A 17,179-nucleotide genomic window follows, 5' to 3' on the forward strand; every position below is an offset into this window, starting at 1 on the left:
TCTCTGTGTGAGTGAAGGAAAGCTAACAAGTAGTTACTGTGCAAATCAAGAGTATTTTCAGCATTGGTAGTTGCACTGCATTTCTGCATTCCTGCAATGAAGTGTAAATGGTTTCCTTTGAGACCAAAATACATTAAGAAAACCAACTGAAGGGCAGCAGTAGAATATTTTTGTCTTCAGGTTAGATCTGGTTAAAAAGTAATCCTTACAAACTGCTTACCATTACTAGAAAGGCAAAAGCTACAGCTGTGTTGAGTCACTTTTGCCTCTAGAATTGTACTTAATCCTTATTTGTCTTAATATAGCTGCTGAAAGGTTGAAAGAACACACACACCTTTGGAAGATACCAGGCCACCATGAGCTGGTTGTTTGCTGTTAATCCTCTCAGCATGGGAGGTCTAGCCATAATGAAAGTGATGGTACTGTAACATGTGCCTGAACATTACTGATGCCATAGTGTGCATGTGTCAGGTGCATTTCCATAGGCTGCTGCCATCCAGCTCCAGAGGCACAACTATGCTCTACTTCTCTAGAGCCAGAGTGAAAAATAGGTGCTGTTATAACTGCCCCGTTAATGGTAAATGATCAGTCAGACTCCAGAGCTAATGGCGTGTTTCCTACCCCGGCCTGAATCCAGACATTGTGCTGACCTGCTCCTTAGTCAGAGTACCTAGAGAACAACAAGTAATACAATGTTTAATTTTTTTTTTCCATTCAGCTCTTCTGCAGTAGTGTAAAATAGTTCCTCCCCTCCCCCCCTCTTCTTGAGCCTTAACGTTTTTCCAAGCTGTAAGCATTGATAAGTTTGAATGCTAGGACCACACACTTTGTGGTGTCTTGGATTATAATATGAATCTATTCTTTGGTGCATAAGATGTTCCATGCTAGACATAACTGAAAGCCAAAGAATTTACATTGCAGAGACTGTCATGATACAAAGGCAACAGCAAACCAAGGATTGAATTCTGCTGTCTTATGTGCACAGAAACTCATGAGGAATGAGGATCAGGTTAATTTGCCACAGGCTAATCTGTCAAGATGCTGGGTTTTGTCCATCTTATGGAGTAAGTTGGGTTGTTTTACTTTTTTATTAAAAAAAAGGCAAAACATCAATGAACTTTTAAACCAGTGAATTACTCCTGGTTCTTCACTTCACTGTCTGTCCAGAACTTTTGATTCTGTTCAGTCTGAAAATGTGTGATGGTGAAAAAGCCACAGTGAAAGCTATGTGTTGTACTGGCAGATGTATTGGATCAACGTGTGTATTTCTGCCTTTCAGGAAGCCTTTATTATGTTTTTAACAACTTTCTAGTGAAGCACAATCTCATGAGTTTCTTGTATAAAATCAAAGTGGTACAATTGTTTACACTGAGATTTTTTCTAAATAAAAACTTTTTAAAAAAGCAGTCTTTCTATAAATGATACAGCACAATGAATATACAGTGACAAGTGCAATAAATTATAGCTTGTATTTACAAGAAGCCTTTTAAATGCAAGTAGAGGTAAGTGCATTTAATACAAGTTTAATATTGATCAAAACAATTTGCTATTAGCTTCTGCTAGACAAACCATGGCTCTATGCTGCATTTCCTTTATACCAGTTTGTTAGTTGCATGAGTTGAAAGGGAAAGATTGCAAATGTTGACATTCTGTCTTCCTGTAAACAAACTGTCCAGCTAGAGAATGAATGGCCCCTAACTTTTACGTCTGAATTACAGCTGAAGAAGTGTCCTGAATTCCTTCCTGGGCAAGTGGTAGTAGATGAGGCAGCTCCATGTGGGGAGTGGAAGGAAGTTGCATAAGAGCAAGTGTATAAATTTGTATTGCTCAGTCAGATGGTGAACTGGGAAGACCAGCCAGGGTCTGAGTTCATGGTAGTGTTTCTAACACAAGGTGCAGCCATGCCATCTTACACTTGCAAGATCAGAGTTAAACGGTGCTGGGAGCTTAAGAGAACTGAAACATCTGCTTTGGCACAATTTTAGATGCTTACTGTCATGACAGATGTCAGGAGAAGACTAACAGTCTAGGTGCAGTAACTGGTCCTTCTGGCCAAAAGGATCTTGCATGAGATGTACACTCTACATCTGAAGTGCTAACACCACTTTCTTTAGCTTCTCTGCCTCTCCCCCTCACCTTCCCTCCCTGTCCCCAAAGAAAGACCTCACTTGTTTTGGGTGTTGAGTGCTCATCTGGTAAAACTGCAGCACATATCCAAGCACCTGCTACAGGTCAAGCTTCTCTGTGAGATTAAGACCATCCCAGCCAAATAAAGTGTGTGGGCATTTTGCTGCTGCTGCTGCTGGGCTGGGCAGCCACCGTGGTGTAGGGTCAGTCTGTAAGAAGTCCAGTAGTTTGCTCCCACCATGGGGGGTGGTCCCAACACCCCTTCCTCCCACAAGGCACATACATGGTGTTCTGAAGGGTGGTTCATCATGTGTTTTTTTTTTTTTCCCCCAAGGTCGTGAAAACAGGGAGAGCTGTATCCAAGTTCATGGCAGCATCATAGAATCCATGTGAAGACTGTTTGTCAGTGACATCCACAAGCTCTTACTACCATATTCCTGTATTTCTTCAAGATTACATTAGAATTATCATCGAAGTAAAGGACAGATATGGCATTTAGTTTGGTAGGTGCACAGCATGGTTTGGGAACATAATCAGGATTCATTAGATGAACCTGTTGCCGAGAAAGAAAACACAATTGAGACACTGGTATATTGTTAACAAATTCACCTGGTGCTTTGGCACTGAGCTGCCTGGAGACTTACCAGAGTTTGTACAATGGCATGATTGGTTGCGTTCATATGGGCGTTGAGTGGGAACGAGCACTCCCCATCACAGTAGTTGGCTGCGTAGCCTTTTGGAGCGATTATCCAGTCCTTTTTAGGGAAACAAACAGAACGTGGTTCAACAGACAACTGCACACAATTAAGAGCAGCTGAAAATTTTCCACTAACTTCTTCCTTGAGGGTGAAAATGTGTTTTCACTGAAACTGCTCGGGTTTTAGTTGGGTTTTCTTAATTTCTTTTTGTGTGCCACTTTTTGTGTGTCACTTTTCCATGGACACACTGATTTTTATGTCCAAGCCATGATGCACATCTATGTACAGCTCTACTACTATTAACTAAGAGGGCTGTGCCCCTAAAACTGTCACTGGGTTGCATTGTGGGGATTGTGGTTTGGAGGCCTTCATTTCCAACATTTCCTGCAGACCCTCTGGCTGAAATACCTTTTCTAGGTTGAGTCACAGGCACAGCTGGTGTCCCTCAGAGAGAGCCTAGCTTATACACTCTTATAGAGGGACGCTACTCTGCTAAAGACACTGTGGGAAATCTGAGCTGCCTAACAGCTTCTCCACATCTGCCAGACTCCTAAAGGAGGGACAGGACAGCCAGCCTGAGCAGCATGAGCAAGCAGGTGGCCCCAGTGGCAATCTGAGTGCCATGCAAGGCAAAAAGGGGACTTCCCAAAGGAAGCTTGTCTGCTGCTGAGACCAAAGAGCCAAAAGGAAATTAAAAGAAGCACCATGGAACAGGAGATACTTGGCCTCTCTTGGTGCTGGGCTCTGCAGGTCACCCTGCAAAAGGACATTCCAGTATGTTCCATGTGCATGTATCTCTTAGGCAATTTCCACTCTACCTGACAACCTCCTGAGTTTGCCTGAATTTTGCTACAGCAGGGCTAAGCAGCCACACACTGTTGCTGTAGCTTTGCTAACCAAGTTTGTTCTGAAGGAAATAGCAGTGCCAACAACTGCAGGGAGCTCTACCTAGCCTTGATCATTTTCCTTCAAAAAGGAGGACCTGGATTCCAGCTCTTAGAATGAGCCCTGCTGGCCTGTGGCCTTTCTTTGGCAGCTAAAGAAACTAAAACTAAAATGGTGAAGGTAGTGCCTTCAAGATCATGAACTTCCCAACTGGAATCCACTTCCTGCCTAATAGTAGGGCAAGTAGGATTAGGGAAGAGGTGGAATGTCTCTGCTCAAGTGAAAAGTCACCCGTAAGTAATGGGGAATGGAGTCAGCACACAACCACAGTTGCAGCTACTGGGCTGGAGTTGACGCATGAGCTACAAAAAATGCTGCTATCCTATTAGCTGAGAGAGGGCTTGCATGTGTTAAGTATTACAGAAGCAGCAGGGACAGCGCTGGCACCCTGAATTATAACCTGAATGATAACCTATAAAAACACTAGCTGATAGATATGGGACCTCCCTCACGAGTACTGAATGAAAGAATGAAAAAAAAATTGAAAAAGAGAAAGTGAAGGCATTCTTTGAAATATGATGTTTGTTTGCACTATAGCCTGGTCCTAAATAACTTACTCTAAATGACTTTCTGGCCTCATGGTGTTGCAACTAAACCCAGTCTTCAGCCTACCTACCGCAGGCAGTGCTAATTGTGGGGCAGGGGTTGTAGAGGATTTCAAACAATGGCCAAGGTTAAAATCAGGGTGATCACTAGGAAAAAATTTAGTTAAAATCACTGCTTAACATCAGATTGTTTTCCTTATCATTAGAGGTACACAGATATAAGCCCTTGCCCGTACCATGACTCCCATGAGTGACAGAGAATGACTGTATACTTGAATCCCATAAAGTATCAAGCTTTCTCTGGGTCTTATCAAATGTCACAACTATCAATATTTATTTGCCCTTCTCTGTGACTGGTTTTAGTGAGGAGGCACGAGGGACATTTTAAAGCATAATGGCAGACTCGAGTGGAATTACAGTGACACTGTTTAGATAACATTTCATAACAAAATGTCTGGTTTACCCAGAGAGAAACATCACACACCTGCCATCCCAAGTCTTGAAAGCTAACGTAAAGCTCATGCTTTCTGCACGCTGTTTTTAAGTCACTGCTGTTGTAATCTGTTAAAAGAAAAAAAACAAAACAAGAATTTAGAAAGTAAAACAGGCCGAGTATTGCTGGAGGGCACATCTGGCCAGATGTGAGCATGCTGCGGGCTCAGCAGCGAGAAGTGACGAGCTCCCTCAGCAGCTAAAAGGATAAGGGTGTTGAGGGACATCCAAAGCAGGGCTGAAGCTTTTAAGATGCCTGTGGGAATGGAGGAACCCAAGTAACAGTGACTCAGTTATAGTAACTCAGCTGTCTTTAAAGTGCTTGGAAAACACCTCCAGTAAAACGACTTCTTAAAAATAAATCTACTTCAACTCTGCATTGGCTGCATCCCCACCGAGTGCTCACACTCACCCCACTTCCTTGGCTCCCCTTTCTGGCATGTGCTGCCCCAGGTGGGGAGCTCAAGCCGCACACACTCGCTGAGAGAGAGAACTACAGCCCCAGGAAGGTTAAATCATCACTTTGTGCCCCTGCACCAGTCCGCAGAAGTCCTCAAACAGCTAAGGTGTCCTATAGGGCAGGGAAGCCATGTCCTTGTTCCTCTCTGTACCTTACCCCAGCTTGCCCCGCTCACCTCATGTGCCCCATGGCACCACCTCTGCCCTTGGACCTTTACAAACCATGCTCTAAAAACCACATTTCTCCTTTCCATAAACTGCTTATTTGCAGATGATGCAGCACTTGACATGCTCTCACCATTCACTTGCTCCTTATTGTCAATAAAGTGGGGACACAGGATGCAAAGCCCTGACCAAAACCTTCTCCCTTGCCATAGCACAATGTATGGGGATGTTTCAACCATGCAGAAGCTGCTCCTGATGAACCCAAAAAGTATAGCTATTGACAGCGAGTGGAATTTCCCATTTATATTTGGAAAGAGAGGCAGCTCTGCATGTGAACACCTGAAACCACAGTGAGCAGAGGAGCTGAGCTGTGACAGAGGGGCCTTTCACCTCCAGGTGGCTGCACAGATCCACCCTGACGGGTGGTTGCTGATTTTGTCACACCTCAGGTGGCTGATGGACCTCAGCAGAGCAGCCACAGAAACCACCCTTGCAGCGAGGTGACTTGGCCACCAGCTACAGCTGCTGCTTTGCACCCGATGGTAGGCACTAGAGAAAGAGATGGCAACAAATTCAGCCAAGCAGCTTGGGAGCCCAGGTCACCACCCATGTTCTCATCCCATGCCTTTCCACAGGGGCCTTCTCCTCCCTCACATCTCCCATTTGCAAGTACAGGCACTCCTGTCAGCAGGCAGATGCCACAGGCTGATGCCCCTGCCTCCTGCTGCCCTGGATCTTTCAGCTTACCAGCCCCCTGGTGCCCCTTACATGGCTTGAAAGGGCACCCTCCCAGTGCAGCTTTCCCCAGATGCAGCAGCTGGGATAGAAAAATATTTTTAGTGATTTTTTCCTTGGCTCTGAATAAGCCTTTCTTTTTCTTCCCTCCAGCACCATTCCCCCAGCTCCCCCCGCACCCGAAGTTTGGGAACTACAAATGCAAATATTTATTCAGAAGAAAAAGTATAATACTAAAAGCACATCCAACTGACATTAAGGGCAGCACAGCAGTACAGCTGGGTACAGTTAACACTGAGCGCTGAAAAAACCCTACACCTCAAACCCAGCTTCCCAACCACCAAAGATTAGAGAGTTGTTTTTAGAAGCAGTTGGGTTTTAAACCCTGAGGATTGCATTTCAGCCTTTGAATAGCTTTGCTTCAATCAGGGATTTAATCAGGTGAGCAGAGCTGGTTAACAGCCTGCTGCAGCATAAACATTCGCTCCCCCAGCAGCACACGGCAGCAAGAACGGAGGCGAGTCTCTCTATTCAAGCTTTCCATTTTCAAACCAGACATACCCAGTAGAAACCAGGGTGTGGTGTTTTATTTCGGATGAAGCTTCCCAGTCCCTGGCTCAGCCTAGGAGCAAGTTTCTAGCATGAGATGTTTCAAAATGATTTGGTCATAACGAAGGAAAAAAAAAAAAGAAGATGATTTTAGTGATCAACGGCTTTCATTAAGACACCTGAGAACACAACTTCATTGTTCTTCAATGGGATATATAGATTGTTTAGAGAAAAACCTGTGAATAGATCAACTCCACTGTATTTGACAGTGGAGTTGATCTATTCACAACCGAGTGGGTAAAATGGTGCTATGTTCCAAATCCAGCTACAATTTACCCAGATCTGCTACAGGAAAAGGGAGAAGGCAAGGGAGGCAGAGAAAACAGGAGTGGGAAGGAAGGCTGCAAGCAATCACAAGTTTAAGAAAACACAGGGGTGGAAAAAAAGAGCTGCTTAACAAGGTACACCAAGCAGAACTTGTTATGAACGTGTCCTCTCTCACACTACCCCCAAAAACTCGCCTCAGCTCACTGGTCAGAGTCACCTGATTCACACTCTGCGTGGAGCCCTGGCTGCTCTCCATCCAGGGCAGATGCAGACAGCTCTACCTCCTCACTTGCCCAGCCTCAGCCTTTGCTTTTCTAAATGTCAACACATTACACATCCCCTCTTCCCTAGCTTTACACTCTTCCCCATTTAACCCTCACCCAAGATGCCCTGCCCTCTTTTCTTGTTATGTGTTTGCCTACTATGCTTGCTTTATGGAAGCTATTTTAGCCCAGCTTTAGGTAAGTCACAAACCTTTAACCAACCCATACCAGTGGCTTTCTGAATTGGGGAAAAGATGCAGCAGTAGAGATGCACATAATCATGACCCATTCCCTACAGTTAGGGGTTCAGCATATGCCCTGCACTGGGCCTACATCCTGAAATCCCATCAGTTATGGGCCTGAAAAGAAGAGGAATACACAGAGTCACAGGGTTTTGGCAGTGAGCTAAAGTTCACTGAGCTACTGAAGTTGGCTTCCACAACACATTTTCTGCAAAGCCTGGAAAGCAGCATCAGCCACCCCAGGCCAGCATGCTCAGCTGTTTTAGCCCAAATTGCCACTCGGGGTGGTTTGCAGTGCAAGATCCAGCTGCCAAGAGGCGACAGGGATTGTTTCCCTTCCTGCCAGCCTTGCAGCAGGGAGCCAGGAGGGCCAAGAGCAGGCAGCCTGCGGAGGGGAGGTGCTGCAAACAACTGCTACAGGGCTGGCTCACACTGCCATGGCACAACTGGCAGGCACTGCTCCCCAGAGGCTTCAGCATCTCTGAGAGTTTAGGGAGCTGCTTTGGGAGCTGCTCATTGCGGGTTTAGCAAAATTGTCTATTTTTTGCCCTGAACATACCAATTCAGAAATGCTAACTTGGCACTTACAAGGCACTGCATTTAATCATCCTGCAAACAATTTTGTCTAAAACAGAGATTCAAAAAAAGCTCAAACCCCTAGTTCTGCACTTAAAAATAACTCCCGGAGCAGCACAGTTCAAGCAGCACAGCTAAGACAGCTTGTGTCTGTGGTGTGTTTGCACTGAATGTTGTCTGCCTTCACCAGGACCCAAGTTTGACTTTCTGCAAGTACAGATGTTTCTCTTAAGGCTGGACACTGGCATGTGTGTTGCTGAAAAGGGTGAGAGAACAGCCTGACCCCAGTGGTCTTCCTCCTACAGATACTTATGCACCCACCTTAGATTTCCTATAACCTCTCCCACGTTAAGTGCTGGCAGAGAACATATAAATATTTACTGCAGTTGATCCATCTGAGAACACCCTCGCTGCTCCCAAGGTGCCAGTTTACCAAATGCCACACAGTAATTAATTGCTTCTGTGATTCAAAATACCTTTGACAGAGGTCTCCAAGGCCAGCCCCCTCTTCTTGGTGTTTGACTTTGGTGATTTGTCCGGATAATGCTGGTGTAAACTGATCACACAGTTAATAACAGCCCACTTGACATGAAAGTGATCTGCCTGGGTGGGAAGAAGGGGACACGTGGGGCTGACGTGAACCCGCATGCGAAGGCACACACAGAAATGCTGGCCACGCTGCTCCACTCTGCATCCAAACACTGCACTGAAGGGAAAACTATACTGGAGGGAAGATTGGCTGACAGATAACAAAGTTTATTAACAAGGCCCTTGCCATCACAAAAGCATTTGGCCTTATTTGCCTTCAGTGTTTGTGCACGCTGCCTTTTGCAATATCTGGTTCCCGTACACATGGGGAAATCTGTCTGGTGCAGTGTGCGTCTGCTGGAAGGAAAGGCCACTTGAAGGGCCTCTCCATTTTTCATGGAGCACCTCACATCAGTCCAGGGAGCATTAAAGAGAAGGACCTGAAAAGGGACTTGGCTTGAGTTTCATTCAGAGCAGTGAGTGCAGCCCAAAGTCAGGCATTTAAATTCTCTCCACAAGGAGGGGCTGACAGGAACGGATGTGCCTGGAGGCTGACTTGCAGAAGAGGATTATCACCACTGGAGAAAGAGACAGCCCTGTGCAAAACCCATAAATCATGGAGCTGGCTGAAGGGCAGAGGTTTGCCGCCTGTTACGCTGGACAGTCCCATCCCTTTGTTCAGCTGGAGGGTCAGCACGAGTCTGAGAGCACGGGTTCAAGCCAAGATTCAGCTGAGCCAGGGTGTCCAGGCCCCGCAGACAACAGCAGGGAAACACCTGCGGGCTCCTCCCACCCACCGTGTCCCTCCCTCTGTGTCTGGGGCCAAACCTGGCATGTGACTTCCTGCCTCAGCAGATGAAAATACTCCCTTTTCTTCCCGCTCATCCTCCTTCTGCAGAAGAATTGAGACTCCAGGAATGCGTTGCCGCAGGACTCGATGCCAAAGCTGTTTGTAACCATGGGGGTTGCTCAGTTCTGCTTCATATAAGCCAGTGATAATTACGTGTTCATAATACATGGAAATAAGAATTCTTGGCAAAAAAACACAGACCACTGAGAACCTTGTGCCACAGACACAGCCTTAGAATCTGAGCTCTTGGGACTGACTGCAGGACAACTGCACATCAAAGGCAGCAGAGTGGGCTCTCTTTGGGTTCCTTTCCTACACACAGCAGCATGCCCTCACCTAACTCCCTGCCTGCCCAGGTCCAATACCAGCCCTGCAGCACACTTCATGCACTCCAAACTAATTGAAACACTTGCCATATCTAGTAATCGGGGCTTTTTAAAACATACTGCCCCAAAACAACTCACAGCATCTTTTGGGAAAGGGGCTCCTTTTTGGACTGAAAAAAGAAAACCCTGTGTATTGATTAACACAGAGGAAGGAAGTTGCAGTCTACAGAAAAAAAACCATCAAAACTAAAAACTGCCTTGCTCTGCAGAAGAGAAACTGCTCTCAAGCCCAGGTAGGGAGCAGCAATCCTCTTCCTTGTGGAAGAGCACTGACCAAAAATCTGACAAGATGTGAGATACAACAAGAGAAGATGCGTGGGCAAGGAGAGGCACAGAAGGGAACTGCAGCATCCCAGCTCTGCACCCACTTTGGGTCCAGATGCATCAGGGCACCCTCAGAAGTGCTAGGCAGCCTTGAGGATAATCTCAGGGCTTGTCTTCTGCTTCATCTGCTTCATTCTGCTAGGGGAAATGCTTCCTCAGCCCCACCATCCATCAGGATTTTTTTTATCCTCCCAGGTTAAAAAAAAAAGAAAAAAAGCCCAGTGATCTCTAACACTAAAAACACTTTTTGGTCATTGGTGCCTCTTGGGCTGTTAAATCAACCACTTCTTAAAGAGAACAGAGTCTGAGAGTGTCACACTTAGAAAGGAAAACAAGATGATGTAGTCTCTTTTCTAAACACAAAAACCAAGCAAACATACATCTTAACTTTAAATTCCTCTCCTTTCCCCTGCCTTAAATCCAGAGTCTCAACTATACCTTGTTGACTACTGCGCTGCCAAATTCCAGGTTTTAAATTAAAGCTGGCCCAAAAAAAGGAAGCCCTTGAGACCACAGAATGCCAGCTATTTTCCCTTTTTGTCATTTTAGAATTTTATGACCTGATGTGCGGTGTAGTCAAGAAAGCAGCAAAGTACAAATAGCCCTTTTTGCCCAACATATCTGCTCCCTCTGGGGCTTTGAGTCACATCACCTGATTTAATAGTGTGAAAATTTTGTTTCAGCACTATGAAGTTTGCAGAGCCAGGGAGAGAAAGCTGGAGCTTATCCTGACTGCAAGTGCCACTAGCACCACAAAACAGCAGTGCAGCACGTAACTTTCCCAAAGTACCATGAACGCATTAAAAAATTGGCTCTTGTGAAGGGAGCACAGAAGCTGAGCCTACCTAACTGGGAGAACTGCCTGCATGACAGCTGGGCTTACAACACCCAGCTGAATAAACTACCTGTGCCCTTGGCAAGCTCATCATGCAGGAAAATAACTCAGCAAGCAGCTACGATGCCCAGCTGTAAAACTGCAGCGTGGAAACCTGAAGGAGGACCAAAGCAGGTCTCAGAAACTTAGATCCATAGAAGGTGTTCCCATGGCAAATTAGATGATAACTCCTCCAGAAATGCCATGCTGGCACTGGCCAGCCTCCCCCAGGGAAGTTGGGCTGCAGAACCGAGTTGTTCTTGCTGCCCTTAAAATCCACAAAGGACATCTCACACCCAGCCGAGTCTGGCACCTGCATGGCATGGGAACCCACAGCCACGCTGCAGTGTGCACCACAAGGACATGCAAAGGCCAGCAGTGGCCAATTGCTGCTGGCACACACTAGCCCAGAGGGCAAGGCCATCACCTCAGTGGGCTGGAACAACTGAGCTGAGCCAACACAGCCTGGAAGGGCTCCCAGCCTGGCTCTGCTCCCTGCAGCATGGAGCCACCTTGGGATCAAGCATGGCTCACCCACAATCCAAGCGTGCAAGAACAGGGAGAAGCTTATATATTCCCACCAGCTAAGCATCAGCAATGCTGGTTCATCTCCCTTTGCTGTGTTTGGACATAGACTAAAATATACAACTTCCTCTCTTCCTTGGGGCATAGTCATTTCTAAACATGAGAAAAGTAGGGATACTATTGGAAACGAAGGGGGCAGCATGAGCAAATTAATCAAGCAACTTGGAATAAGCTGAAGTGTTTGAGAGGAAAGAAAGTACTCAATGAATGATGGGCTTGTAGCACTGTGGTAATGGAAAACAGACAAGACTTAGAAGACAGAAGACTCTCAATTTTTGCCAAAATGTTATTATTACTCTATTGCCCCACCAGCCCACAACAGCACTCACAAGGCTTCTGTATAAAACCTGAAACATGCAACCTCTCCACAGCAAAAAGGCAAACTTCTTTGCCTGCCTGGAAAGGTACTTCACCATGTGTACACTGACAAGATTAAAAAATAAAGCATGTTGTGCTGATTTTCCATGTTTTTTCCAAAGAAAACTGAAAGAGGACTCTGCTGGGAATGCATAAATGCAACGCCATAAATCTCAGTGTATACAGAGATAAGAGTCTTTGAAATACCGCATTTCACAGGGCATCATTCTAGACAAATACTGCACAGCAAGCAACCTACGAGCACCAGAGTTGTGATTAAAATACCTCACCACCTTGAATTCAACGGATGCAACTTCACATGGGGGTCTGGACTCCACGCTGGATTCAAGAGGACTCCTGTAAGTTTTATTATGTGAGACCTCCTCTCCTACAACCTTGCAGATCTAAGGAAGAGCATCCCACCTCATAACCCCCTTCTTGCTTCTGCCCCCCAAATCATCCAGAGCCATTAAAAGACATCACCCCAGCTTGTTCTGCATGAATGATTATCCCTGTTCCAAGATTACCTGTGACACTGGACACCCTGGAAACATCCTGAGTCTGGGTGGAGCGGTTCCGGCTCTGCTGCCGGCGCCTGCCGGTGGCTGACCTCGTGGTGCGCAGGTGAACCTCGCTCACTTTGAAGAAGGCCACCATGAAAGGCTGCTTGTCGTAAGGGCCATCTCGCCCTACCAGCCCTGCTTCTCTAGGGTTTACACTGAAACCTTCAAGCCAAATAGAAAAAAGAGAAAAGTTAGAGAAATCGTGCAGCTGCATTGCTCCTTTCAGCAACCAGTGTCTCCTCTCTTCTTGCTCATACTTTTAACACCAAACATTCCTTTCCTGCCACCACGACCTATATTTTTATGACAGCTCTCCACCCATGCTGGACAAGACTTCACTGCAGCATCTGGTTCCTTGGTTCCTCTTTGGCATCTCTAGTCCCATTTTGGCAGTGAAGTTATATAGATAGATATGTAAAACACTGAACTTGATGTGTCATGACATCAGTCCTGCTGCCTGGGAAACTCAAGAAGCAGACATGAGATTAGGAGATGTCTAGGGAGAGCAGAGGGCAAAGAGATGGTGTGCTTTTGCCAGGAGCACAGTGATGGCCTCTCAGCCCAGCTGGGGAGGTAGAGTTTGGCACTAACATTTCCTCGGGAAGAAGTGGACCGCCCCTCTAGTCTTACTTGACATCACAGGTGTACTGAACTTCAGCATGAAACAACAGAAAAAAATAAGGTTGGAGGTCAGTTCCTATAGAAGACAGATGTCACTGTCACCTTCTGCTCATCTAGATCCTCTCCATTGCTTATCTTCCAACACCCAATTTCATGCTTTTTTGCAGTCTCTTATTTTCTTTTCTTTTCCACCTTTCAAAGTTTCTGTGAAATGCTGCTGTTATAGCTGCCCCACACAGCAACCACATAGTTTGTCCACCAGTGCTCCCACATCAGCTTTGATGAGATCAACAGCAGCCACAGCAGCCAGGGCAGCTGACATAAACCCACATGGGGAGGTACATCCCTCTGCCTTTTCTCTTCTTCTCATCCCCAAACCTCACCCCACATGGCATCCCGGTTCCATGCGCCCTTCCACCTCCAGCCCAGAAAGTGAGGCTCTACCCAAAGCCATCTCCACCAGCTGGCCTGGTACTGTTGAGGGACAGCTGACCTCACTTATGGGGAAACTCATGTCCATCATGGGACAGCCAGGGACTGACAGCCCATCACCTGTGCCCTCAGACCTCTTTCTCCTGGTATTGGCTGCAGCTGCCTTAGGAAGGCAGAGTGCCCACCCTGCCTCATCCCAGTAGAGGATGTGCATCCCAGTGCCAGCACCACTGCTAGACAGCATCAAAGAGACTGAGGGGTGACTTGTGCTGGCCCATGACCTACCATCCCGGGTCACCACGCTCAGCTGCAGTCCCATGTTGTGCTGGGGGTTCATCACCCACATGTTGCTGGTGGCGGTGACGTCGAACTCCAGCCAGCCCTCCTCCGATGCCCACACTGCCCGCGTGTCCAGCAGGAACAGGTCAGAGGCCCTGCAGAGAAGGGTCATGACAAGACTGTGAGGCTGGGGATTCTCTCTCCTGGCTTTTGCTGTTACAGAAACAAAATCCGAAATAGTTCTAAGTTATGTTAATGTCCAAAACAAAACAATGTCTCAAGTCTGCCTGTTTGTATCCAGAGTTTTGCAATGAGATGCACATACTTCCACATGTGAAATTCAGGATTCTAAAGGTTTTCACCATTTTCTAAGACAGAGGAAAGCAATCCTACTCCTCAGGACTGTCCATTTCTCCACCAGCAAGGGATGAGTAAGACACGCTTCTTCCTGAAGAGTGTACTGCTAGCCTGGACATTACTTCATTCATATGTTTATTACATTAATAGCCAGTGGAACCACCAGCATGACCGGGCACTCAATGGCTTTTGCCGTAGGGGTGTCATGGTTTAAGCTCCCCACACACACACAAACACAGGCTTACCTCAACTGACCGAGATAAAGCACTAAAAAAACAGCTGGCCAGGCATCCAACAGTGAAGAAAAATGGACCTCTAAAGACCTCTAAAGACATTTTTCTGAGGCTTATCAACAATGACTGGATGCTTTGCTCCAAGGCTGCAGGTCTTGCACCACCTTCATGGGCTTCAGCTTCAAATGCTTTTAAGTCAATAACTTTTTTGCAGCACCAAGTACTCACCCAAAGTCTATTCAATGAAATCAGCTGCAGAAGCACCCAGAGAAATCCCATGTACATTTTCTTACTGTATTAGAGATGTAACTTTCCTGTGTAAGAAAGCTACAATTCCTATCCTTTACCTGTGGCCATCACCACAAAGTGGATACTAGGTGTCAATCCCATCTTCATACTTTTTCCCCCCTGGATTTTTTTCCTAACATATGTAAATGAGGAAACAGGGTACCTGTCTCTCCTACCCACCAAAGTTAAGGTTCAGAAAAAAAAATTTTGATTAAGTTACATTTTATTTTTGGCCAACTGCTATGTCATACTGCCCAGCAGCTTGGTTTGCATGAGATCACACATGGAAAAAAAAGCACTTAAGTGTACTAGAGCTCCTAGTGCAGCTATTTTTACAGCATGGAGGCTTTCCTCCACCTCACTGGTAGCTGCACACTGTGGTTGACTCAGCAGCCTTTCCCACAGGATTCTTTGCCACCGTTCCTCCAGTGGGAAGAGGGCTCAGGATCAACTCTGACCTTCACCTCCAACAACAGCAAGCAGCTATGGCCAGTCAGCTGCTACATGTTTTGGAAACCCTAAGGTTGAGAGATTTGGGCTTTCCCAGGCAGGGTATTTAAAGTGAAATGTTGCTTGAAGGCAAGAGCAAACACCAGCTGCAGCTGTGACCACTCTTTCCAGTTTTAAGAGAGGAATGAACTTGTAGCTCATTCCCACCTCTGAATATGACCTAAACATTGGGCCTCTCCAATGCCTGAAGTCAACTACATCTGAAAAGGGGTTTTCTTAGCACCTGTTCTGACCTTCCTCCTCACACCAGTTGCTTCCTGAACTCTGTAACTCCTCTACACAAGGAACTCTGTAAGAGCAAACCCTCCTGAACACTGAAACACACACACAGGAGTAGTCAGGTCTAAAAAAAAACATGAAGAGGAGGTCGAAAGTTTACATTCCCACTGCCTTGACTTTTGGGAAGGCACCTGGACATCAGAGAGCTGTAAAGCCAGAATGGTCCACATGGCATCATGCAGCTCACTCCCCTGAACTCCAGGCAGGATCACCTACTACTATGTTGTTCCTGAGAGATGTTTGCCTGACCTGATCTAGTATATCTCCAGCTTCAGGAACTCTCTCATCTTTCCAAGAAATTGAATGGGCTTCATGTGACTTTTCACCTCCTTCTATCTAACTTAAATGTCACAACAATGTCCCCTTCTTATTACATTCTTATTCTTCAGTCTCTCCTTAGCAAGCCCTGTTTTACAGACATTGACTTCTCTCATTGCTTTTTATTGACCCAACTCAGATCCAGACCTCACTGATGCTGAGTACAGTGGAAGGATAATCTTGATACATCTCACAGACTGTGCCTCTACCTCAGAATATGATTTTGGCTTCTTCACAAAACTCACACTGTTAACTCATGTTCACCTTGTGATCTGCTATAATCCTTGGATGCTGAACCCCAAAGGACACAGTAATTCCCTGGTCATTCAAATTTCAATGACTTTTCATGTCCAAATGCAACTGTCCTTGCCACCAAATCAAATTTCCCCCCACCCCACCTCAGAATGAACCTCCTCAATTATCAGATTACTTAAAATACAGACTTGCCTTCCAATGGGTATCTCCCACAGACATAGTAAGAAAACTGCCTGATCAAAGAACAATTCTACCAAACAAGAATGAGCCACTTAATTCCTGTCTGTCACTCTCTCTTTGGAAAGACTGTGATTCCTCTGTAAAATGAAGGAAAATGGACGATCAGGCTTTCCAGCCCGGTTAAGTCTCTGCAAAAAGTCCCATACAGGACTGGTTTTCAATCAGCTCTGCTATTCACATGACTTTTGCATTGTTCAATTGGATGAAGGTTCACCCCACAACTATTTCAGGGCACAGTGGATGTGTAGGCAACACATCTGAATACCTTTTCTTTAAGCCTCTTTTCAATCAACAGTTGTTGCCCAAGCCTCAGCAGTAATGGGTATCATTACTAATTTCCATTTTGGCATGAAGGTTTTAAAAAAATATTCAGTCACCTATTTCCAAAGACAAAATTAAAGAGGAAGAAGAGGGGAAAAAATTTACTCACATATAAAAACCTGCCAACTATTTAACTGTGTGTCTTTAACCATTCCTTTATATTTTTCAGGACAGAAATCTTGCGTGTCCCCCCCGGCCTTGAGAAAATCAGCTCAAATTTGGCCAAGTAGTAAGGACTTGAAAATTGCTGCCCACAAAGACTCAACAGAGATTCAGCTCTTAGCAACAAAATTCTCTGGACTTTTTGCATGCAGGGAACATACTTTCCCCTCCTTCCCCCCAAATACCATGAATCACCTGAGGAGAATTTGCTCTTTCCTACAACTGCGTGGCTAAGAGATAGCCCTGCTACTCCTGCAAAAAAAAAGCCATATCATGTCTGATCTTGAAATGGAC

General features: G+C 45.8%; 1 protein-coding gene across 1 annotated transcript in view; it reads right to left on the reverse strand.

Annotated features, from left to right (window-relative positions):
• Positions 1–754: 754 nt before the first annotated feature.
• Positions 755–17,179, reverse strand: part of BMP6 (bone morphogenetic protein 6) — an 87,801-nt gene continuing 71,376 nt past the window's right edge. The window contains exons 3-7 of the mRNA XM_030229878.2: positions 13,929–14,077; positions 12,555–12,752; positions 4,800–4,876; positions 2,772–2,882; positions 755–2,680 (exon numbers count right to left, since the gene is read on the reverse strand). Of these exons, the coding sequence (XP_030085738.1) occupies positions 2,531–2,680; positions 2,772–2,882; positions 4,800–4,876; positions 12,555–12,752; positions 13,929–14,077 (685 nt within the window). The 3' untranslated portion in view covers positions 755–2,530. The remainder of the gene's footprint in view (positions 2,681–2,771; positions 2,883–4,799; positions 4,877–12,554; positions 12,753–13,928; positions 14,078–17,179) is intronic.

This window comes from Serinus canaria, chromosome 2 (genome assembly GCF_022539315.1).
Source record: "Serinus canaria isolate serCan28SL12 chromosome 2, serCan2020, whole genome shotgun sequence".
NCBI lineage: Eukaryota > Metazoa > Chordata > Aves > Passeriformes > Fringillidae > Serinus > Serinus canaria.